The sequence below is a fragment of the Natator depressus genome, chromosome 8 (genome assembly GCF_965152275.1).
Source record: "Natator depressus isolate rNatDep1 chromosome 8, rNatDep2.hap1, whole genome shotgun sequence".
Taxonomy (NCBI): Eukaryota; Metazoa; Chordata; order Testudines; family Cheloniidae; genus Natator; species Natator depressus.
This window is the reverse complement of record NC_134241.1, coordinates 22905971-22930885: the sequence shown is the minus strand read 5'-3', so window position 1 is coordinate 22930885 and position 24915 is coordinate 22905971. Positions and strand designations below refer to the sequence as shown.

The following is a 24915-nucleotide window of genomic DNA, read 5'->3' as shown; positions in this document are numbered from 1 at the left end:
TGTTGGCTGTGATTATGAAATGGAGGTTTTGGGGAGGTACTGTACAAATGGTATGGACTAATGTGAAGCTTAGTTATGGTTTCTTTGATCAGTCTGGGTTTCCTTCTGTCACTTGGAGAGAGATGGTTTTTCTGCACTCAAATGACCAAGATTCCCTTTTGTAAATTTGAAAAGCTAAATCAGCAGTGAGGAATCTTTTCTCTGGAAAGTTGTAAGGAGTATCCAATGTATAAAAATGACAAGTGCTTATAGGTCACCCCAGCAAGGAGTGGCACAATATCAAATTTCAAGGCTTGCCACACGTGACTACAGAAATCTTGTTAAAATGAAATACAATTATTTAAGGAGCTTAAATGATTATCAGGGATCATGCAGCTTTTGTTAAGAACCAAAAGTAATAAAAAGAAATGCCAGTCTTTCAAAGCTGCTTTGTTAAGGCTTTAGAGGAGTGAAATGCTGGCTGTGCTGCACCTTCTACCATCAGCTCTGAAAAGTTCTCCAAAGTTGGTTGGTGTTTTGGTTTGGGTTTACACTGCATGAATCACCTGTTAAGCTAAACTTAGAAGGATAGTATCACACAGTTAGGCCCAAAATTCTGATCTGTAAACAATAATTTACACAACCTAATGTGACTAGAAATGTTTTTATAACATTTTCCCCCAGTGGGTCCCCCTCCAAATATTAAAATGAAAACTTACGCAAAAGAACCCCACACAGTCATCTACATTGAGGGAAACTCAGAGAACAGGAATATGCTAGTGCAGCACAAGCGGAAAGCAAAATCGTCCAGTCTAGCTTCCTCTTCTGAGCTGAGTAGAATACAAAAGATAAATGAGCGACAAAAAGAGTGGAAACATTTTAAAAATCCTTTCTATTTTAATAAGCAGTGTCCCTTTAAGAAGAAATTGCAACTCAGTAGGAGCAGGATTAGGCCACTGAAACACAACAGGAGATTTGCCAATGACTTCAATGGAATCAGGATCAGACCCAAGGTGCCATACATTAAGTCTGTATATGTACTTATATGGCTCTCATCATTGTAGTATATGAACATGTGGTGACCTAGACACACACCTTCCCTATCTTTGCTCACTGAGCTGGAGGATATTTGGCCCAACCACAGATCACATCCATCTTCATCAGCCTAATGAGGGAATATACATATGCAATGAAACCAAGGGAAATGCTCTCATGGGAGTCAACATTGTAAAAAAACATCTGTTAAGTGTTTTCTGCACATCTGTTCATGGTTCAGCCTCTGTTTCAGTATTAACAAAAACATTGCTAAAATTCCTAATAAGGGAAGCCTTGGGTCAGAGGAAGGAGCAAAGACCAGTTGCCATGGTTTGTACCACTTTATGTAAAAATTCAGTCGTAGTTTCATGATTCACACTTAATTGAAAGAGATGAAAACAACTTCCAAACATGAGTTAAAACATATGAGAAGATGTCCTCAGAGATCCCTGGTTTAGGATACCATGTTACTGAGCTGAAGGATGCAAAGAAAAGTGGGACTCTCATATAACTGCATCCTTTTGACTTTTCCACTTCTGATTGCAGTGACAAAGAAAAAGTCACTAGAAATGCAATGTCATCTCCAAACACTGCCAAAAGCACCAAGTGGGTTTTACTGAAATCCAGCATATTTGCTCTCAGGCTGGGCTATGGGCTTCCAGCGGTCAGTGCTCTTTTTGCTATGTCTGCAATGCTGTTTATGAAGGATCTGGAGTGATTTATGGGTTTTGCTTTGAAAACCAGACCCTTTGGTTGCCTGTAAGCTTACAGGACAATTACTAATGTGCTGGAGCACGAATACTGAGCCCTGACCATTGCTGATGTTTTTAAGCTTTCAAAAAAATAACATGGTAAAAGATAGGGGAGTTTAGCCAAGTTGGTTCACTTCCATTTTTAACTCATCGCTAACCCATAGCGCTGCGCCAAAGGATATCAGTGGGTATGATGGGAGATACCACCCCAGTGTGTGCGCACATGCACAAATGGGAGAGTGAGCAAGGAGGCTCTGCTGGAATGCCAGTTGGATATTAATAAACAAAAGTGATGTATAAATGTGAAGTTACTTTAATCTTTGACATTGTTTGCGGTTTATAAAGTGCTAGTGTTCAGTGAAGTACACCAACAGGTAAGATTTTTATAGGCAAAACCAGAAGCAGCTGGTGGTACCCTGAAGAGGTACAAATAAAACCACACTTCCTCTCGAAGATACTCTCTCTCTCTCTCTCTCTCTCTCTCATTTATATGTGTGTGTGTGTGTGTTTGGCTGCTCTACAGCCTTTCCGTCGGAGCTGAATATTTGGCTGAGTTCACATCACTGTTTTTATAGGGCCCTTCCCTGCGCTGTGCACAAATTTCTGCAGCATCTCTGGCAATCAACTTGGAACACTGATCTCCCTGCAATGGTGAGACTATGCCAATATTCTGATATTAGGCTGCCTGCTACTGCCATCCTGGCTGAACTCCCTCCCAGCGTCACGTCAAGCATGTCTAGATCGGGTGCAGGTTCGTGTCTTCACCTGGGTTAAATACCAACCAACTTAATGTGTGCAGATGAGCCCAGAGACCAGGCCCTCCTGCATCCAGGGAACAGCGTTTAGAATTCACTCATTTCAACAGCCATTCTGCAGTCAGCTGTGCTGTTCAGTGTGTCACAGATGGTCCTGCAGCCCCCATTGCTTGAGGCTTGGCTGCCAGCAGTGATATATCCGTTGTGCTCTGAGAGCTTGAAGGTGAAGAGGTGGCATGAGTCCTTTTGCCTGCTGCCTTCCTGTAGGGGGCTCAGGAAGGAGCTGGAGCTCTTCCACTCCTGGAACGTGTACATTTCCATGTGAGGGTGAGTGACTTTGCTCAGGTAGCTGGGGCTAGGGGTGGCTGAGGATAATGTCTTCTGACTGCCACTTAGGAAGCTCCTGCTGTCTTCCAATGAGTCCTTGCGTGAGTGTTCGAAGGAGCCTTGGTTCCAATTCCTGTAGTTGTAGGCCCACCACCCCAGCCGCCTCTGCTGGTGGCACTGGCACTTCAGGATCCGTATAAAAGCTCTCTTGAACTCTTTGCTCGAGCAGGGATAGATGATTGGGTTCAAGCAGCTGTTGAAGTAGCCAAGCCAAAAAATTATCTTGAAGATGGTTTCAGGTGGCTTCAAAGCAGAAAACAGAGACCCTATCAGGGAAAAACAAGCAGAGAAAGCATCTGAGATAACTGGTCCTGACTGCCTTTAATAAAGAGACTAAGGTGAACCCATGATGTTGATGGACGTTCCTGTGAGGATTCCTTTGTTAAAAAGTTCTATCACCCTTGCCACTTCAGTTAAAGTCGACTTGACATTCTTGATATTTCTAAGGTACAAAACCCACCCCCCCAAAAGCTCTTTTGGATAAAGAAGCCTGATTTTCTTTTTTCATCATGCAGCTACAAAAAGGTACATAAGCTCAATTTACGTGCGCCACCTCCCCCCCCCCAACCTCTGTATATTTATTTATATTGCAGTAGGGGATCAGGGCGCCCCATTGTTCTTGGCACCGTAAAAAACACACACAGAGAGTTCCTACTGCAGAGAGCCATTTGTAGGTCACTTTCAATAGGGACAGATCTGTTTATATTCACAAGGTCCTTTTGTGCCTCTCATCCTGGTGCGTATCTGTGCTCAGACATAACTTGCCATTTCCACAAACTTGCTATGGCAGCCCTAGGTTTGGGCACTTGTTCTCGCCTGTCCCATCTAGATTATCTAAGTCACCGATGGGAAATAATATTCAAAAGATACAAAATCTATTTAAGCCTGAAATCAGTTAAAGGTCACACAGGTCTACATAGACCAGGGCTTCTCGGCATTTTTATAGCACAAGCAGAGGGATTAGCTCATGAACACTTCCTTTCCCATTCACTATCACATAATTTCCCTGAATCAACTATTGTGGTTGTTACATAGAAAACTAATATTAGCAAAGCATATAATGTATTTATTAATTCATTAAAATGAAATTTAGCAAAATGGAACATTCTGAAAGAATGCCTGAAGGCTCTGAGTTAACATTATGGGCCCCTTGCACACATTTACTGTATATTTCTAGCTGGAGCAAGCTGAGTAGGTGGATTCAATATGGGTGCTTAATTTCAGGAATTGGAACTAGATTCTAGGCCTTTTGAAAATGGAGAGATGCAGCTGAACCACATGTCAAGGCTCTGAGAACAGAATCCTTTTACACTGGAGCAGTTTCAGACGATAAAAGCACCCGAGTCAGCAATAGCTATCAGACTGCCTTACTGTGGTGGGAGGGATGTGATAGATGGGGAAATATGCCTTCAATCCCAGCAATGCAAAGGCTGTGGTCTAGGCCTCAAAGCTATGCAAAACCCTGTTTAATGGACACAGCTGTGTCATGCAGATAAGCATAGCTGCTGCTTTTCCAGTCAGCATGGTAGGCTTGATAGCAACTACAAGGGGCTGAGCAAGCTTAACTCCCATGGAAGCTAGGGTGAGATAAGCACATTCAATACAGCTTATGCCTCAGCTTGCCTTCCTCCATGCACCAACCAGCAGGGCTGAGCTGGTGCAGAGGGAGAAGTAATGTGCTATTAATACTGACAAACTGGAGATTACTTCCTGCCTCTGCCCAAAGCAAGAGGGAACGGTGGCTCCCAGAGTCACCATTCCTTCCCTGGACTGCTTATTGGGTGATGCAGCTAGGTGCTGGTTCTTTCTATTGCTTAGAAGTAAAGTGCCAATCTAGCTCTGAGGGTTTAAGTGGAATTTAAAAGGCGCATAGTGCTTTGTTCATGCCTTCTGCAGTGGACTGCATTTCAGTGCACAAACCAGTCTCTAACCATTGTGCTGCCCCTAATAGTCTGCAGGCCTCTCCCTCCCATCTGACGGAGCTCCCAAGGCTCAGCCCTGATTTGGGACTGCAGGAAGTGATGACTGCAGCACAGAGTCTAACACTGGAGAAACAGTGAAAAGTATCCAATAGATTTCCAACGGACAAACCAAAATAATGCAAACACCTTGACTGCGTCTGCTTAGCATTAAGTACTTTTTAATGAAAGATTCAACAAACGTTCATGTGGTTCGAGGGAATAAACCATGAAAAGGGTGTGAAACCCTTATACTGTCTTAGTGAAACTTGATCCAGGCTTATGACTTGAGCCAATACGGGCAAGATATGCCAAGTCCTCCCATACACTCAGTCGCAAACTCTTTCAGGATTCATTTTCTAAACAATAATTACAAATATTTTCCTTTGGATTTGAAGAAAAAAAGTCTTATGATTGTACTGCACAAATACAAAACCTGATTACATGGGGAAACTAGTCTGGGGCTTATCCTTTAAAGGGTCTCTGTTTTGTTTTCCAGAACCAGCATAAAGTCTAGATGAACTCAAGATATTAAGGACCAGTAGGACTAAATGAAGGAACTGAAGAGCTCATATTGTTGTTATGCAATCCTGCATAAACTTTGGCTCTTTCCCCACAAGAGAATGGAATATATATATTTAATATTGGAAACATTTAGAATCTAGAAGAAATTCCTCCACTAGATTTTAATGTTTTGGGGCAGGACAAAATTTGAACATAATCCATTTGACAGTGTCTTTTTCTTTAAATAATAAGTAATAGTTAAAGAAGAAGGAAAGGTTGCTGGAAAGACTTTGCCTATGGGTAAGTAAAGCAAGAGGAGTTCCACAGAAGAAATGAGTGGCTATACATATGGGGAAAGATAAATGGGATGCGTCTGTATGTGCTGTCTTGCATATAAACAGAATACAATACAACATACTGACATACAAAGATCAAAATCTAAAACAAAGCCGTGGAAAAGGTTAAAACAAAAGTCAAGTCATGAAAAAGTGGGTAATACTTGAAAGAGCTAATGGAAATGTGTACAGTATACAGTTAAGAAAAGAAGGTAACAGGCATGTCTCTCTCACACACTTTCAGGATAATCAAGTTTTCAGATATATACTGATGAAAATCTCCAGTCAGTCAGTTTGAGTTCTTGTATGCAAAAGGGCAACTTCACAAGGGTGAAGAGAATTACTTCCTAACATCCCAGGCTGAGCGAGGTAGCATGTGCTCAGTTCTTACTCTTGAAATGTCACTGAGCCTTGGCAGATAATTTAAAAAAAACCTACAGAGCAACTACAGTACTGCAGTCCATCCATAACTGAGTGCTTAGCAGCGAAGATCTGAAGACATATCAGTTGGAAAGTGGTTTGGACTTAAAAATGATCTATATCTAGCAACATTTGAAGGAGAGTTTTGCATATTTCTCTATTGCTTTTTTAAAGTCGTATGGAAACAAGATTAAAGATAGGTATTTAAAACATTGGTGATTAATTGATTGTTTCCAAATTTATTTATTTCCCGCAGCTGCTGCAAAAATGAACAAAACCAGTTGTGATAGCACACAAAGCCTAGAATTCATTACCTACACTACAGTGTCCAAGATTATGCTTTTCTGAACAAAGGGATACTAATTTGAAAGTGGATATCCTTCAAGCTATTAAATTATAGAAATGTATGGTAAAAGCTCTGTTTTAGGCAGTTATATAAAAACAGTGACTTCTTAGCTAAACAACGCAGGCCTTACAAATATATAAAAACAGCTCTGGAGGCTAGAGAATTTAATTTAGTATATAACGCAGGATTACTGCATAGTTTTAGGAACATATTAGATGTTAGGATAATTATTTTGAAGGTGAACTGGCAAACAGAGATGTTATCATACTGAAGGAGAATTAACAAATTTGTGAATAGAAACATAACTATTATGCTTTTACACAGCACTTTGCATCTGTAGGTCAACTCAAAGTGCTTTTACAAAGCATTATCATCCACATTTTACCAATGGGGAAATTAAGTCACAGAGAGGCAAACTGACTTGCTGAGCCAGGAATAGAACCCCACCTCTCATGAGTCCCAAAACGATTGTCTTATCATTGTACCATACTGGGTAGCTGATAAGACTTTGCAATAATGACTCAGATAGGTCCTAATCCCACAAAGCAGAGTTGAGGACACCTGAAATTAATGAAAGTTGAGCACTTTGCTGAGTCATGCTTACTGTTGGCAGTGCAGAGGTCATGGACAAATACAGCAGTTATTGTGAGCTCAGCAAAAACCCACATGCTATCAGACAGAGAGGGAATATTGGCGAAAACTCAGCGATCTTCTGAATGAATATGCCTCTACCATAGAATCCCCCTCTAGCGCTAGTCAGTTTGGATTATGAGCCCAAGACCTGGTTTGGGATCTGAAACCACATCCTTTGGCCCAGAAACTGAGCTTGCTATCAGCTAAGCCAGGTTAAACCTGCCACATTTTAATGCTTTATTTAGGTTCATATGGTCCCTGACCTTTGTGCAGGCACACAGGGTGATGAGAGTGCCAATACGTTCCTATGTGTCCCACACAAGGGCAAATAACAGCCTTAGTCCCCGAGCTCAAAGGAGCACTGACTGCTATTTTTGTGTGTCCCCAGAGGTGAATCTAATCCCAAGGAGGGCAAAGATGGAGGAGGAACCCTGCCAGGCAGAGCAGGCTGCACCATCCTTAAGTTCAGTGTACTCTACATTTCTGCTGCACTCCTGGCAGCTGTGGGAAGGATAAACCTTCCTTAAAGTCTCAATGGAGTAGGGAGCTCCACAGCAGCCCCAAAGCATGACTGTAACAGTAGACACAATCTAACCCTCAGACACTCACTAATGGGACTGAGGCATTTGGTTAATTTACTGCTGAACTTGTAAAGACTGAACACAGTTTCTTCTCTTACTGTTGCCCAAGATCAAATGTAGCATCACTTTCCATTTAGTCCTCTGTGGGGAGCCTGGGGACTGTGTCCAGCTCCTATGGGGACACACACAATGATCTAGGGCTTGTCTACCTCATATGTTCCCAACACAGAACCACTGAGAATATTTAAATGGTGGGTTTTTTTGCAACCCAGCAAGTTGCAGGAATAGAGGCCCATTGGCAATCTGGCCCTCCGTAAATATATCCATTATTTAAGTGAGGATTGGTGTTAGAAAGACTGAATTCACTACACAAAGAAGCTTCTCAGGACAATCCGTTGCCCTAGGCAAATCTTTAGTCAGCTGCCCCTTCCTGCCTCTGTAGAAAATTGGTGGCAGGCACCGAGTGCCTCCCCCACAGCTGTCATCTCCACCTCCAAACCTCGGGTAGTCAACTTGGGGGCTGACAGGGCAGACAATGGCCTCGGGAGGCAGAAGCTGCTGGGCCCCAGTGACAGATCCCATGGGAGGAGAGCAGTCTGACAGTCAGGCACTGGCCAGAGCAGCTCCCAGCCAACTTTGTTGAAGTGCGGATGCCAAGGCCAGAGTGTCCCCTCCCTCTCCATGGCTGGCTGCTCCAGCGATGAGCCACCTGGCCTCTCTTCTGGTGCCACAGTGGGCTCTGGTGGGCAAACGGTGTAATTGCAGCACCTCCCCAGCAGAATCTATTCTGCGGGGGGTAAAAAAACCTGCAGGGGACATGAATTCTGCGCTTATGTTTATTTTGTTAAAAAGTAGGGGGTTATGGCCTTCCCACTTTTAAAAGTGGGAAGCCATTGCCCTGACCCCCCCAGTTCCAGCACTGGTGCTCCCAGCCCATAGGGCCCTGGGTAACGGGTACTGCAGAACTCTACCCTGTACAAAGTAATCCAGGCTGGGGACAACAATCCCCCTCACACAGAGGCAGCAGGGTTCTTCCCACTGGACAGAGTGGGAGTCTCACCCCTGGCCTGGACCCACACTGCCAGTCCCTTGCCCAGCCCCCACACACTGCACCACCTACCTGCATCCCCCAGCCCATCCTAGCTTGCACCATTTGCCCAGCCCCCCGCAGACTCACACCTTCCCGTCTGTGTGCCTTGTAGTCGGGCTCATAGCCCACACCTCAGCAGTGTCTCCAGAGCCTGGACACAGTGGTAGGGAAGTGATGATACCTGGGCCCAGAGACTGCCTAAGGGCAGTGGGAGACAGGTGTAGGTTGGCTGCCAACATGGACCTGGACAGGTCACTACACTTGTGGCCAAAGCCCCGCAGAGCTCAAGCAGCCCCAAGCTACGATGTTACCCATTCTGGGGGGTGGGGAGCACTTCCCCGGGAGCCCGGCTGAGGCTTCCTGCTCCTCGGAGCCCAGCCAGCCCAACAAGCCTTATCTTCTGCAGCTGCTGCCTAGGCATCTGCCAATAGCTAGGGCAGCCTTTAGGGTTACGACCTGACTGGTAGTTGCCTGGCCTGGCTGGTTTTTTAAATGGATTTGCCAGTTGCCAGAAAAATAATTTAATCTGCCGGGTTTTTTTTTAACGTGGGTTTAAAAACTGGTATTATTATCACAATACACTGGGACATTTAATGTTAAAAGTTTCTGTGTCCAATGAAAGATGCTGTCGTGCTCCCATTTCTGCAGTTTAAGTGATAACAAATCAAAACAGTTGAATACACAGCAGCTGTCTCGCCACAAACACGCAAGCTCACCGCACGTGTGCGTGAGAGAGGGTTTGAGTCATGCAAGAGTGAGGAGATGTGCTGTGTTATCAATCTTATCTCTATGTGTTATCACTCCACATACTATAAGTGGCTGTTGAAGGGGGGGTTGTGGAGTTGCCTTGTGGTGAGGGTTGTGGTTGTAGTGGGCTTGATTTGGGTGTGGGGGTGGATGCTGGTTGTTTTTCATTTCAAAGGTAGTTACTTGTGTGGCCTTTGAGTAGCCAAATAGTGCCCTGTGCTCTTATGTTCCCTTCAGGACTTTACAAAGTGTCTCAGGTTTCATATCCTCTCCCATTTCTGCATGTGGGACTTCCAAAGACATCAATAGATGAATTTCCCACAAAGATAGAAGACCCTTTATTATTAGGAATTTTAGTTTGATAGGGGCCTCGGTATGAACCACCTCATTCTAAACGTGCAGACCTGGGCACAATTTGGCCACTGTTGCACAGAGCTCCTTTGACACTTATCCTACAGTAAAGATAGGGAAAAATATATTTTGATTAGCTTGTATATTTTTAACATCACCTTTTCCGTTGCCCCTTCCTTGGTACTGACAATGCCTTTTATTTCATCATGCACACATACCTTACCTTGTAATTAACCTGCCAGGAGCAAACAACTGTGGGCTATTTTGGTACCTTGATAAAATAATAAAACGAATCCTACCAGGCACAGTCTCCAAACAACAAACTAATATTTCCTACTCTAATCTCTAGCTATTTTCCCATCACAGTCTGATAAACAGATTAAATATTTCCCAGTCCTGATTTAGATTGCCTTTCAGAATAGCTGAAAAAATGTCGCCTATAATTATCTCGTCAGTGATTTATTCCTGATGGGGAAGCCAGAATAACTCCCCCACTCTAAACTATCTGTTTCCTGGCACTTCGTGTTCAATAACTTCCCAGCCAGGGAATGTATTTTTTCTTCTCTTTTTTTTATTTTATTTATTTATATTTATTTATGATGGTTTACATTGTGATTCACTAAATATAGCACCACATATGATTTACCTCTGTCTGCAGCCTTGACACCTTTCTCTTCTAGCCATTTTGCAAATCCCCTTATCCAGTAATAATGCAGAACAGTAAATATACCAGGAACTCAATCAGTCTAGTAGTTTTTTATGGCATTTTGAAAAAAAAAATCCCTAATCATTACCAACTGTACACACCAGACATGACAGCTATTCAGGTTGGAAGGAGACTGAACAAAAGTGAATAACATAATTAGGAATTCAAAAGTATTTTTTCTAGTGAAAGTTAATTTCAATTAGAATGTCATTAGCATTTTGAACAGTTTTTAACGAACTGTTTATTATTACAGTCAAACTATATAAGTCACCCTCAGTGAAACTGGCAAAGGCTGTGGGAAACAATTTATGGGATTAGCCTGTCATTACACATTTTGAAGCATATAAAACCAGCATAGCATTGGGTAATTGAAATGAGCCTATCAAACTAGCTCTAGGGTGACTGTTCCTCATCAAGGGCCTGATTCTGGAAAACACTGAGAGGTAATGAGCACTTCATAGGATCAAGCTCTAAATAACTTATATGTTATGTTCTACTATTTCTATAGGGCTCAGCTTCTGATAATGGGCCCAATCCTGCAGTTTGTACACATCATGGCTCCTGTTAACATCTGGGATTTTGCCTGACTAAGGACTACAGGACTGGACCCAGGGCTGTGCAATACAAAACATAGGTCTTTTCTTTTTTGCTCTTCTTTTCTTACCTAATTATATTCTTCTTTTTTCCCAGATGGAAAAACAAAGCGTAGAAAATAATTCGGCACACACAGAAGAACACCCAGCCTTCCCGCATGGAACTACTAAGAAATAGCTAGCAATGGACTAGAGCTGAAACAATGGGGGCAAATACTCTCCAACACTGGGAAAGCTTGGATGCAGGTCAGCACTTTGTGGCCAGTCCCATCTCTATAGTGACCCTCCAAATCTGAGCATTCCGAAACATTGGGGCTCCAGTCCCACTCTAGGGACCTAATCCATAGTGCATTGGTTCAATGGGAGCCTTTGAATGAGCTTTGGACTTCAGTGGGCTTTGGATCAGGCCCTAAATCAGCAGGGCGAACAGTAGGAAGATCCTCTGGATTTGCCAAATCCTGACATACTTACATAGGGTGACCAGATAGCAAGTGTGAAAAATCAGGACAGGGGTGGGGGATAATAGGTACCTATATAAGAAAAAGCCCCAAATATCGGGACTGTCCCTATAAAATCAGGACATCTGGTCACCCTACACTTGCATAACCAGACTTCACATTGAGGACAGTTCAGATGCAGCCTGCTACAGAGGAGCCACACACACTGTAATCTCTCATGTTCTCTCTTGCTTTTTTGTTTTCCTTTAATCTAAAGTAAAAGCTATTAACATTAAAAATACTCTGTGTCTGGAAAAACAACACAGACCAGCTTTAAAATCATTGTCTGTTCAGGCTTGGCTGTTCAGGCTTATCCGCACTCTGACCTGTTACAGGGAAAGCCAAATATATAGCAATAACCGTCACTGCCATACTCTGTGTCACACATTAAAAGCTAGCTCGGAGTATTTCCAGAGTATGGATAATCACAGCTAGAAAAACAAAAGTCTTTGTGGATCCACTGACACCTTAACTAGCAGATTTCTAGGAGGGGCATTTCTTCTCCAAGCTCTAGATCCATTCTCAGCAGCCTAATATGGTATAAATATTTGCTCAATAGTTTCCTGTTACCTCAGTCCACCAGTAACTATATTACTGTAATGTGTGACAGCAAGATGGCAAAGTTAAGACTCTTCATTTAAGTATAAACTTATTCTAATGAGTACAGTACATCTGAGAGGGTCCTGTTCTCATTTTTGTAGGAAAGAACTGAGCGTAAATAGTTAGACTTGCCAAACTAAACCAAAAAACCCTACCTCAAACAAAGTTTTTACCCTGAAAAGGAGGATACGCCAAAGACTCCATGAAGCTCAGTAGGGTCTTTGCTATTGCTATTGATTTTATATGGTTAAGGTGCTCAAATGCTTCAGTGATGGGCAGCAGTTTAAACCCCTAAGATATAGCACGTGTCTGGGAAGGAAATGCTGTTGAAGTTGGCTTTGGTATGTTTATGCCAGGCAGTTAATTATGCCATTTCCATTCATGCAAAAGGAAATAAATTGTGAACACCATGTAAATCAAACTGTGACAGATTTATGACATCATGGACCTCAGTTGTGTGGCTACATTTCCTTTAATCTGTCCTGTGTGCAGGGAATATATTTTATTTCTGCTGTAATGGGCTTGAGTACCAGGAAGCCTATGGGTAATATCAATTGATTTACACCTTGTTTTAATGTAAGTGGGTTGACAATCTTTATGCGTGGGTGTTCTCGGAATATAGATTTGCTGGGAGTGCTTATATATTTCTCATTTGTGCCCAGCCAGTGGGAAACTGTAAACCATTTTTATTCCAAATTACTGGCAGTCTCCTCTTTTCCTTTCCTCCTTCTCTTTACCTCCCCCTGGTGTTTCTTTGTCTCTTTCTATTTTCTGCTTTCTGTCACTTTTCTTCTCTTATTCCTTTCTTCTCTTCATTTTTATCAGTTATTCTTTCTCTCTTCTTCCTCCCTCCTATCTAGTTTTTCTCTCCATCTTCCTAGTTTTCTATTTTCTAATCACCCTTTTCTCTTTACAGTTTATGATTTTCCATTAGCCTAGCACCCATCTTTAATTACATGTTGAAGTGGTATTAAACATATAGGTTAATTACTCATTATTACACTAGAAATACCTGCTCTGGCCAGACAGATGAAGTACTGGACATTAATAATTTTGCTATTTTGGCAGATGTATGATCACACAGTAACGAAGTTTTGGTGGATGTAGGTTCTCAGATGTCATCTTTTCTAGCTATTAGTGATAAAGGGACCATATTAAAAAAAATGTATACATTTGGTTTTATATACCCTGGGGCCCACTTAGAGGAAAATCTATCTGTTGTCATTTATAGGAACAAATGGGAATCATTTGTTCATACAAAAGTAGGATGATGATCTGGAATTGCTGTTATGGTAATAGCACACTACTTACAGAGAAATGTAATGTGAAAGTGAAACTTGATAGTGAGAAAGTTCCACTGGATAGATTTTTTAAAAGATTAAATCAAAGCACACAATAGTATTTAGTAACTACCTGAATTGAAGTGTAATCAGTATGAATGAAAAATGAAGAGTTCCAAAGTTCCAAACACTGAGTCAGAAGGGTTCTGTAGACAACACTGTCACCTTCTTGTGTGAATGTCACAGGCTCGGACTAGTTGGGGGGTAAGTTACTACTTATTCTGAGTGTGGGTTGTAGAATCTGATCCTAAGTTTTTAAACTTTCTAGTGGTGTTGTAGGGCAGGTGTAGGAAATAGGTGCAGAGAGGCTGAGTGTATTGCTAAGCAGAGGAGGGAAATTCCACTTCATGAAGGATTTTAAGATTTTGAAATTTGGTTTCCTTCCAAATTGGAAAGACACCTGAACCTTCTGAAATTCTCTGTAGAAGAAAATTTTAAAAAAAATCATTTCAGATCAATCAAAAGGTATGATATTGTACGACATTTTTAAAATATTGAAGCAAAAAGTAGCTTCGAAAAACAATAGAAATGTTTATTCCGACAATGTCAAAACGGGATGTTTCGACATTGTCTGAACTTTGTTTTCTGGTTTGCTCCTTAGTGAAATTGCCACAAGTTAATGAAGCATTTCAATTTTGAGGGCAATGCATTCTCTGATAGAAAATGGTTCTAAGTGTTTCAAATGTGTTCGAGAAGAGAGACTTGTCCAGTGTCACACAATGAATCATTCTTAAAGCCCAGACTAGAACCCTAGTCACCTCTTTTCCAATCTTCTGCTCTGCTCACTATCTCATGCTGCCTCCCTTAATAAGGATGAACTAAAAGCCAAGTTTTTATTACTGTAGTTAGTTATGGCATTACGTTAGCAGTGAGAAAAACTTGGCTTTTATTGGGTTGAAAGTAATTGCTTCCTATCTGTAAAAGGCAATGTTAAGCTAAATAGCAATAAAAGGTTAAACTAACATTGTATTTGCCTAAGGGTAAAGGGCAGACACTACATGTGTGTGGTAATTAGATTCTTATTGGATAAGTGAGAAGCATGGAAGCTAGCTATTACCAGAACTGTTGCGAGTGCTGAATATACTGAAAGGAGGAAGACACGCTGAACTTTGCTAGGTTTCAGAGTAGCAGCCGTGTTAGTCTGTATCTGCAAAAAGAACAGGAGGACTTGTGGCACCTCAGAGACTAACAAATTTATTAGAGCAGTCAGCCGTAACAATAGCGATACCACTCGCAGCATTTCTTCAGGTAGTCTCTTGTAAGGCAGCGGCACTACCCCAGAAAGGGACATAGATCCCAAAGACGAAGGACCTCTGGTTCCAGATTTTAGCCGGCCAGGTTCAATATGTGCAATGACCCAGCCACTCCCAGTCTCATATTGAATCTATTTCCCTATGTTAAGTACCCTCACACCTTCTCGTCAACTGTCTAAATGGGCCATCTCGATTATCACTACAAAAGTTTTTTTCTCCTGCTGATACTAGCTCATCTTAATTAATTAGCCTCTCACAGTTTGTATGGCAACTTCCACCTTCTCTGTATGCATATATATATCTTCTTACTATATGTTCCATTCTGTGCATCCGATGAAGTGAGCTGTAGCCCATGAAAGCTTATGCTCAAATAAATTTGTGAGTCTCTAAGGTGCCACAAGTCCTCCTGTTCTTTGAACTTTGCTAGTTTGCTATAGTCCTTGTTACAATGCATGTGGCCAAATCAGCGTGCCAAGGTTTCAGTGTTAATTGGATTCCTGAAGCTTCTGATTGTTTTTTGCCTCCAACCTTCAATATTTGTTTACATTCCTCTAAACTTATTTAAAACAGACAATAAAACCCCCTAGTTTACAAACATTTGGTAATTGAAGTCACAGACAGAGGCTCTGTTATCTGTCTCAGTGGTTTATGAATGATGCATACTCATGCTCCCATCCTGTTATAATTTGGAAATGCAACTTGTGCAAACCCGTAAACATTGTTAGCATAATTAAATAGCCAATAGCATTTACACTCATAGAGCCTGATCCGTATTCTTTGTGCACACAAACTCCCCAGGGAATTCTGTGGGAGTACAGAGTGTGCAGGGAATGCAGAATCAGACTCTGAAAGAGCACTTCTCTGTACTAATACCTTGGTAAACAGGACAAAAAGCTCTGGCAAGGGTAGTCCCTGTCTTCTGGCAGCCTGGAGTAGCTTTGCTTTTTGTCCTCTTAGCCTAATTAAAATCCACACATTCAGATGCCTTCTCTTATCATCCACATCATCTATCTGTGATTAATGGTGTGTCAAATTCCAAGTGAACAACTCACCCTTGCAAACACAGTATGATTTCATTCTGCACTATACAAGGCTCTGGCTCTTGTTTACACACTGGCCAAAATAGGATCCATATTTCACCTCCAGTGAAACTTCACTGGAGGACGCAATAGTGGAAGCTATAGTGTAGACAGGGTTCAGGCCTCTTTACCATTGTGTTGTCTAACCCTGCCCAGAGCAGAGCCCTGTCTTTACTTTTCTGTGGTGACTGACATGGTCCTTGTATGTCCCATATGCTGCAGGCAGTGACAGAATGGAGTAGATAAGATTCTACTCCCACCTATCTACATCTTAATGGTCAGTCCCCTGCCACTCACCCACTCAGTCCTGGAATGTAATAGGGGCACTGGGAATGACTAATGATAACCCTCCTAACATGACAGAGAGTCATTGGCTGGCACATTCCATGATGCCATCTAGGGATTGGGGCCATCTCTGAGGCCCCACCCAGCAATTCATGTCGCTTGGATGACCAGCCCATGTATGTAGATCTTCAGATGAAAGATGCAGTCAAACTACAAAGCATTATTGTTATAATACAAGACTTGATATCTGAATTTAAGATTGGTGCAATCTAAATGAGGGCTGAAGGACCGATCAATCAAGGTGATGGTACAATAGCCCATTTGAAAATAGGTACTAAGAATGATTTCGTAACAGGAAGGACAATGAGAGCTTTATCTTCTGGAAAGAAAGAAAGAAAGAAAGAAAGAAAGAAAGAAAGAAAGAAGAGGAAGCCAGTATCTGAAATAAAATACCACTTGGAATTCTTTGTGCCCCATCTGTAATATTGTAACTATCAGCAGAAATACAGGACATTTCGTGGATAGCAGAAATTCTTTCAAGTTCATTCTCCCTTTTATTTACATGCTGTCAAAACAGTCCTTTAAAAATGCATATAGGGAAATTCAAGCAATAACTTAAATGCAAATAGAAATCTATCAGCCAGATCCTCAGCTGGGGTAAATCAGTATGCCTGCATTGAGCCAATGGAGCCATGGTGATTTATACCAGCTGGGAATCTGGGCCTTTATGTTTAAGTTGTCTTCCTCTCCCATTATCAAGACTTTCATTTATGGTATTTTTATATTTTAATATAATGTTCTTAGGGCCCAACCTTTCTCCCATTGAAGCCCTTGGGAGTTAATGATCTTATTGTTTTTGGCCAGAACAAAACAGTTTTGCAGCTGGCTAACTGCATAGGATATGGCCATGGCTTGCGCTTGTTTTGCAAAGGATTAGTTGATTAGGAAAAAGCTAATCTAAGTCTGCAGACATTTCATTTATTATACTTATGTATTTTCAAATACTGGGCTTGCTTTATAAACATTTTTTTTTAAACTTCTTATTCTCGATGTATGGCCTAAACATTCTTTCTTGGATACCTTTGGTAAAGGATAACCCTCTACCTGGGGGACCTAATAGGAGAGCTATAGAGAGGCTATCTTGGCTTCCATTCTAAACTCTGATATTCATGGCTTTTTAATTAAGCAGGTTAGTGCACAGGGTTTTAGGGCTCAATCAAAAATCCATTGAAATAACAAAATATTTGCACAGCTTTCAATGAGTTTTGGATCAGGCCCTTTGTTCAGATGCTGCTAAACCCTGTACTCTTGCCCCAACCTTCATTTAATAGATTTGTCCATTTTTGCATTAAAAAACACCTATCCCATACAGCTACTATGGCACTGATCCTGTAGGCACTTGTGCATGTGTATACATTTACTCTCATGAATAATCCCACTGAAGGCAATAGGATGTGAGTAACGTTACACACGTTCACAACATCTGCAGGATCAGGACATATGTCCATTGCTCTGCTGAGTGTTGATAGATAGCAATGTTCCCCACTAGAAAAATCAATTCCTTCCTCTGTTTAAGTGTAATAGCTGCCCAATGGCTAAATCCCCATATTTCTTCTTTGAATCTTCTGGCTCAATAAAGTATGAGTCTTCCCAACAACAAAGAAATATATTGCCCTAGAAAATAAGAAGATATCCATATTACCTCCCTTCCTGAGATTCGTTAGCATTTTTACAGAGGTCGGTTGGTATCACCGGAAATCAGAGCCTCTTTTCTCCTGTGATGTCTGTTTAGAATTTGTAGTGTTTAGTGCTGATGGTTATCTTTAGGTGACTAGTTACTGTCAATACTTTTCTTTGTATTCAAACTGTTTTTGTATTTTACTTGCATATTTACTTCTGTGTGATGTTGTGTTTTAACATTTGCCTGTTTGCTAAAGCTCCAAATATAAGTTAATAAATAAAAGAAGCATCCAATCCCCGGATGTTCATACAATTTCAGGTGTTTTGACAAACAGCTTTGCTTTGAAAAATAAAACACTGCAAGGAAAGTAACTAATTGCTTTGGGTATTCTGGATAAAATTCACCCCTGTGCAGAAGGGTCTGAATAGGGCTTAAGTGAAACTTGAGTGGCACATAGGCCTTGTGCTGCAATTAATCCTTTTGAGAAGGGTAAGTACTCCATACGTGACAACTTGTGCTGGGCCTCTGCACGAACTGTCCATCATGATCTTTCGCCTCATGTACATTGGTCAGAGAATAGACTGAACTGTTTCGTCCTGCAATTTGAGCTATTGAACTTTGTTCCAAAGATCTAGACTGAAACTGAGCATATGATTAAATTGCTAAATATACTTTTCTAAAGGGCTGAAATGCTATCTGACGCTGAACTGGCAACTTGAGGGCACCAATCTTAAACAGCTAGACTAAAGAGGGTTATAGGAAGAAATAGGCTTAAAGTCTTTAGGAGCCTATATATACAAAGGCAGGACTAGACCTAAGCCTTTGATAAAATGTGATTTCCATGGAAAGATATGAGGCCTGATCCTCAATTCCTGGCACACCGGGAATGCTGAATCAGGCCCCAAATAACACAAACTTACATTGTAACTTTGTACTTATATATTGGTTGCTTGTAGGACCCCTAATATTATTACTTATTTTATTGTCAGATTAAAAAATACTAAAAATAGTAACATTTTTTGAAAGTAATATTATTGCTGTTTTCTTTCATACATCTGGTCCCTCATGCTGAAGCCACTGATGTCAATGTGAATTTTGCATCCGATTTCAGTGGTTGCAGAATCCGAGTTTATTTAGGCTGCAATGGGTAGACCCTGGTACCTGTCTGGAGCCCCAGTGAAGTCAAGTTGCAGGACTTGTGTCTTACATGTTAATAATTTTTTGTGGTGGTGGTGGCTTTTTCCCTTGCAATGTGTGGTATGTCATGTATAAACTTTACGGCTGGGCTTTTCAAAGGAGCCTGCAGGTGCTGGGTGCCACACATGTATTGGTCAAATTGTGAGTTGGACGCCTAATTCATTTACACTTCTTTGGAAAGCTCTGCCTAATAATTCACCTGCTAGAAATAACATTGAGTTGCAACTTGTAGCCCTGCTGCACCATATATAGCCTTTTCACCCTGGATGCATTTCTTTTTATACATGTAACGGCTCAAAATTGGTTCCACCTTATGTAAAAGAGAGTCTGGATAGCAAATGGTTTCAGACGTCTTTTCCCATTACTCTAGCTAAAAATCGTCTATTTTTATTTGACATTTTTCAACAGTGAGTGTTTAATATGTTCCAGGTGCCGTTGAATATTTTTGGGTGAAAAAAAGAAATATTTATTTTGAAATAACCAAGATATTTACATTTTGAAATTATGTTGCTGAGTTGGTGGAGCTACCAATTGCCTTGACAGCATATATGCCTTAATTTTATTCATTATACTGCATCACACATAATTTTGAATAGCAGGATAGCTGGCTATATAAACGCAGTGATTATAAACATGCCCAAGAGGGGTATAATGTAGGCCTTATTTACATGAAAGAACAGCTGGTGCCTCATGGGGGAAAAAAAAACTTTGCACATTATTCTGTTTGGAAACAATTCTGGTGCATGCATCATCATATGCTTAGTGCTGGAAGCAGCATTGACCAGTGGTTAGAGCTAGGCATGGCCATCAAGCAATCAGGGTTCTATAATGACTGGTTGTATGATGCGTAACAAATCACAACCTCTGTACCTTAATTTCTCTATTTGTAGAATCAGCACAGTACTTTTCCACCTTTGTAAAGCGCTTTGAAATCTTTGGTTGAAAAGCACTAGGTAAATGCGAAATATTATTTCTCTTCCCTTGTTCTTTATTACAAGGAGCGCATTTATTAAACCAAAATCTTTGTTTCTCAAGAATTCGTCTGATCCTGCTGCATATTTCCACCCCCGGAGCCCTAATGTTCTAATCCTTTGTTTGGGACAGCACCACAGGTAGCTGTGGAAATTATTGCAATGTCACAACCAAAGGATTAGAACTTTAGCTGGGGAACAAGCAGCAGGAGGGGAGGAACTTTTGAGACGAAAAGAACTTATTTATATACTAGCAGAATCATTTGCCAAGGCGATATTTTTCAGTGTCCCAAGATTCAGGCATAACTGTACAGTTGTAAAGTGTTTCAAGATGCATTGGGTCAGATTCTGATCATTCTCACATGACTGCAAATCCAGAATTGCTCTATTTTACATCCATACACATTGTGGGGTCATGTCATCACTGAATGACTCAGGAGGGGAAAGCCGGATGATTGCAAAGGAGCGTGCATGTAGATATGACTAGAAATAATGGGTTGGATTTCGGAAAGGGAAAATGTAGACTGAACTATGAAGAGAAACTTGCAGGGAAGTAGAAGAAGCCGCTTTAAAAACTAGTTTGGACCCAACAGCAGAAAACGTACCATAGATAACAATCCTGTATTGATGGGGATGTGCCTGACATAACAGGTCCTTTCCACCTTTAACTTTTATGCATTTTCAAAGCATTGCAGAGGTGAATATAAATGACCATCCATCAATGTGGAATAACTATGTATCGTCAAACAAATAGGATTGTGACATCTCTGAATGAATTAAGGAAGAAGATCAGGTGAATTAGGACCTGATACACCTCCTGTTCCTGGTGATTAGCAACAATTGAAAAAGTAATAAGAGGAAAAGTACACAGCAGTTAAATAGGCTTGGCTAACATTTTTCTGGGGATCAGAGCATTGAACAAGGATTTGGGCTCCTGCAGTGGGCTGGCAGAGATATGAGATTGCAGACACAGAGGACTGGATTGCTATTCTAATGTACTGATGAGTATGTACCCTCTAACAGGCATGGATTCTGATACCAAAAAGCATCTCATAACTGACCTAAGTAGCAGCACTTTCAGTATCCCAAAAAAGGTCCAAGCCTGTGAGGTGCCAAGTTCTCTCAGTTCCTCATTTTGTTCAATAGGAGTTGTGGAAGCTTGGCACCTCACAGGGTCAGGCCTTAGACTTCAGGTGCCAGAACAGCTGTTTTCAGCCAGATAGCTTCTCCTCGGCCCCTGCTGCCAACTCTGAATCTCTGTGTCTCCAAACACAATGTTGAGACTTTTTGATCAGTCACTCCACTTGCAACATCTTGGGCTCATGGTTGAGGAGACAACAGGTGAACTGATGTTTTAAATTCCTCACTCAAGTGTCTTAAGCAACAATTCATTAGCCATCCCATGCGTGAGCAGGGAGCCTGCAGCGGCTTTTAACCCTTCCCAAGGCAAAATGAAGACATGTCAAAATATGGCCTCCTTTGACTCCATATCTGTACTACTCTTGTTACTATGATTTTGGGGTAGGTCCTCAGCTAGTGAAAATCAGCAAGTGAAGCTACTGACTTAAAAGGCTACACTGATTTATGCCAGTTGAGGATCTGGCCCTTTATATTTAAGTATGCCAGGATATAACTGATTTTTTTTTACGGTTGCTACAGCAATCTAAGCACAAAGGGACTGAACTAATTTACTTTATCAGAGGGTCCTGAACCACTGGATTCTACTGCATGGGTTTGGAGATTCTTTATATCTAGACTGTAATGTTGTACTTTGTAAACATGCTTTGCACAACACGTCTATCCTGTATGGATGAAATACGTATTTTCCCAATGATCTGTAGAGTTATCCAGTGTGGTGGAACTTTCTCTGACAGAGGACAATGTTTGACATCATCAGGGGGGCTGAGTTCAGGACACTTTAACTTAGAATTTCACTGCCCTTGTGGGTTTGTCACATCTGTAACCTTATGTTTTTGTAGGTTTTTATATGATTAATTTTAGACACATCAAGCCAGATCTTCCTGATTTTCACCAGCTGAGAATCTAGCACAAAGAATAGCACATCCATAGTTTGATCCAGTAAAAATGATAAACTTAAAACTTTTAACCAGGACCCCTAGATCTTTGAGGCAGTTTAGAGACAATTTGTTCAGCGGGAGTCAGGGGACCATAGGTGAAATGTATAAACAAATTCTTTAGCTTACCACAATGACTGGATTAGAAATATTTTGTTTTACAGTGACTAAGTAAATATGAGACACAGAACACCGAGAAGGCTATTTTCCACCTTCTTTCATAGTTAGCCAGTGGGATCATTTGCTTTGTGTAACAGCTGATTTTGGACAGAGATTTTAGAGAAGAAGTTTTAAGAATTCTGTGCTAACAGGTTGTGAGATGTGCTGTGATGCTGATTCAAGGTGGTGAATAATATTAAGGACAAAAAGGGAGAATGTCAAAACGATTTCAGGAATGCAGCCCTGTGTAAGATTATGTAGGATGCTTTGGTAACATTTTCAGTTAAATGTACATAGTCTGAGAGCATTTAAAAATGAAAGAATTGATTGCTAAAAGTTCCAGCTGCAGCCTCTTCAAGGGCCTGATCCAAAACCCCTTTGAAATCAATGGGAGACTTTCCCTTGGCTTTGGATCAGACCCCAAAAGAAGAGATGCAGTCAGGTCACGACGTACGGATCCAGACCTAGATTTTGAACGCCCCATAGTTCAGAGGTGTTTGGATCCAGAGCTTCGGATCAGGCCATTTCTACTAAAAATGTTACAACCTAGTCTGTATTATTAACAGCTGACAGTATAACATGTTAAAAAGCTGCGTATGACATCTGAATGGGCTGCCTGCATCTGTTTAATACATGGCTTTTGCTATTCAGCATGCTACAAAAGTGTCCACAAAACATTTAAAAATAAAACACGTATAAATGGAACCTTAATATAAAGTGTTAAGAAAAAATATGTGAAAGTTTTATCCATGTGCCATCTGTCTACCTGACAACTGAGCTGATTTGTTGCAGGCTGCATACACTGCAAAGTTTTTGCATGACTTTCAGCAAGAACAGTGTCAGAGGGAAATTATGATGTAGTTCTATCTATCTATCTATCTATTTATCTATCTGCATTTCTAATGCATCCGTCTTTATGGCATCTAGACACCATTCAGCTGATTTTTATCTGACATTTCTGTAATAAACAATTGACCCTCATCCCTTGATCCCCAACTTACCTAGAGGCAGAGCTATGAAGAAAGGTAGCCAGCACAAGATAAACATGCCAACTACAATTCCCAAGGTCTTGGCTGCCTTCTTTTCTCGAGAGAATTTAAAAAGTTTGAAAGCTATGGAGTTCCTGGGGTGGTGCCCCTTGGCCTTGCTGCTGTTGAAAGTGTCCTCATGAATGTTCCGGGAGTGAATCCTTAAGGTCAGCTCCTTGGAATCACACATTTCTTTCAGGACCCCAGCTTCCAGGTTTTTAGTTGTCCTTTTGGCCACTATGTAGACTCTACAGTACATCACCAGGATGACAATCAAAGGAATGTAAAAGGACCCCAAAGAAGAAAACAAGGCATAGAAAGGTTCTTCAGTGATGCGGCACTCTTTATCATCCTTGGGTGCTGGTTCCTTCCATCCCAGAAGAGGTCCAATGGAGATTACTGTGGAGAGGACCCAGACACTTAGGAGGGCAAGAATTGCTTTCCTCCTAGTCACCAAATTTGGATACTGAAGCGAATAACTCACCCCTATATATCTATCTATAGAAATTGCACACAGACTTAAGATAGAAGCAGTACAGCACATCACATCAACCGCTGCCCAGATATCACAAAATATCCTCCCTAAAACCCAATAGCCAAGAATTTCTAGTGTAGCAGAAAACGGAAGGACAGTAAAACTCAGCAACAAGTCTGCTATTGCGAGGTTAACTATGAAGTAGTTTGTAGGGATTCTTAAATGCCTATTGCAAGCTACAGAGAGAATTACCAAGATGTTACCTACTATAGCAAAAAGTATGAAGGCACCTAGGACAAGCCCCACAATTATAGCCCTAGTGATATCCAAGGCAGGTAAATTGAGATTGCTTGCTGACTGATTAGAGTTGTTTGCAGTGAGACTCCCATTACTTAGTACAGAGTAGTCCAAATATCCAGGTAATGATGAAGTGTAGTTATCATCAAGGTAGGTATTCATCTTAAAAATCATGCTCCATAGCAAGTTGTAATTGGATCCCCTGGACAATGCACAAAAGTACTTCAGGTCTGTTGAAAGTTATCTCTCCACTGAAGAATGTGCTGCAAGGCAAAACCCAGTTTCAGCTTGAGAACTCATCACCACTGTAGGTTACGAGCCACCAGCATGCAGAGTTTGCACAGCATGAAATCCTCTGAAGCGTGTCAAAAAGTAATAGGATGCTCAACTTGGTTAATTTTCCATGTCAATTCATTGAAACAGAAATTAGCAGATGGAACTCTTGGACTGAGTCTTAGAGTAGCTGTTTGGATCATGAGGTCTCTGAAACAAAAGGCAGGTTTACTATCCTCTCTTGTGCATTTGTTGGAAGGGTGCCCCTGCCCAGCTGTTATGACATGCGTCTCCAAGAAGCGTTTGTAAGCATTTAGGCAGCTCTGCATGGAGTGGCTGCCTTTGCTTACGCTGGCTGCTCTAATGACATCACTGGAGCCCTGACACATAACAGCACTAGAGGGCAATGCAGTTTAAGTTAAAACTTCCAAATCCAAGCTTCAAAACTAAACAAATGGAATATATCAATCTTAATTAAAGCATTTGCCACATAGAAATCTAGATTGGAAACCTTAAAAAAATAGTTTCATTAT

The 24915-nt window shown here is 41.2% G+C and overlaps 1 protein-coding gene across 1 annotated transcript; it reads right to left on the bottom strand.

Annotated features, from left to right (window-relative positions):
* Window positions 1-869: 869 nt before the first annotated feature.
* Window positions 870-24667, bottom strand: ADRA1B (adrenoceptor alpha 1B). Its single transcript, XM_074960610.1, has 2 exons — window positions 23311-24667; window positions 870-3174 (listed from the first exon to the last, which is right to left on the bottom strand). Exons 1-2 carry the CDS (start codon window positions 24281-24283, stop codon window positions 2609-2611), a joined length of 1539 nt encoding a protein of 512 aa, XP_074816711.1. The 5' UTR covers window positions 24284-24667; the 3' UTR covers window positions 870-2608.
* Between the last annotated feature and the right edge of the window lie 248 nt (window positions 24668-24915).

Bases quoted from the DNA above. Each gene is read 5' to 3' on its own strand.
- ADRA1B (XM_074960610.1), bottom strand. From the start codon at position 24,283: ATGATTTTTAAGATGAATACCTACCTTGATGATAACTACACTTCATCA. The intron at 3,175-23,310 runs GTAAGTTGGGGA...TTTCCCTGATAG, and splicing joins CTTCATAGCTCTGCCTCTAG to GGTCTCTGTTTTCTGCTTTG.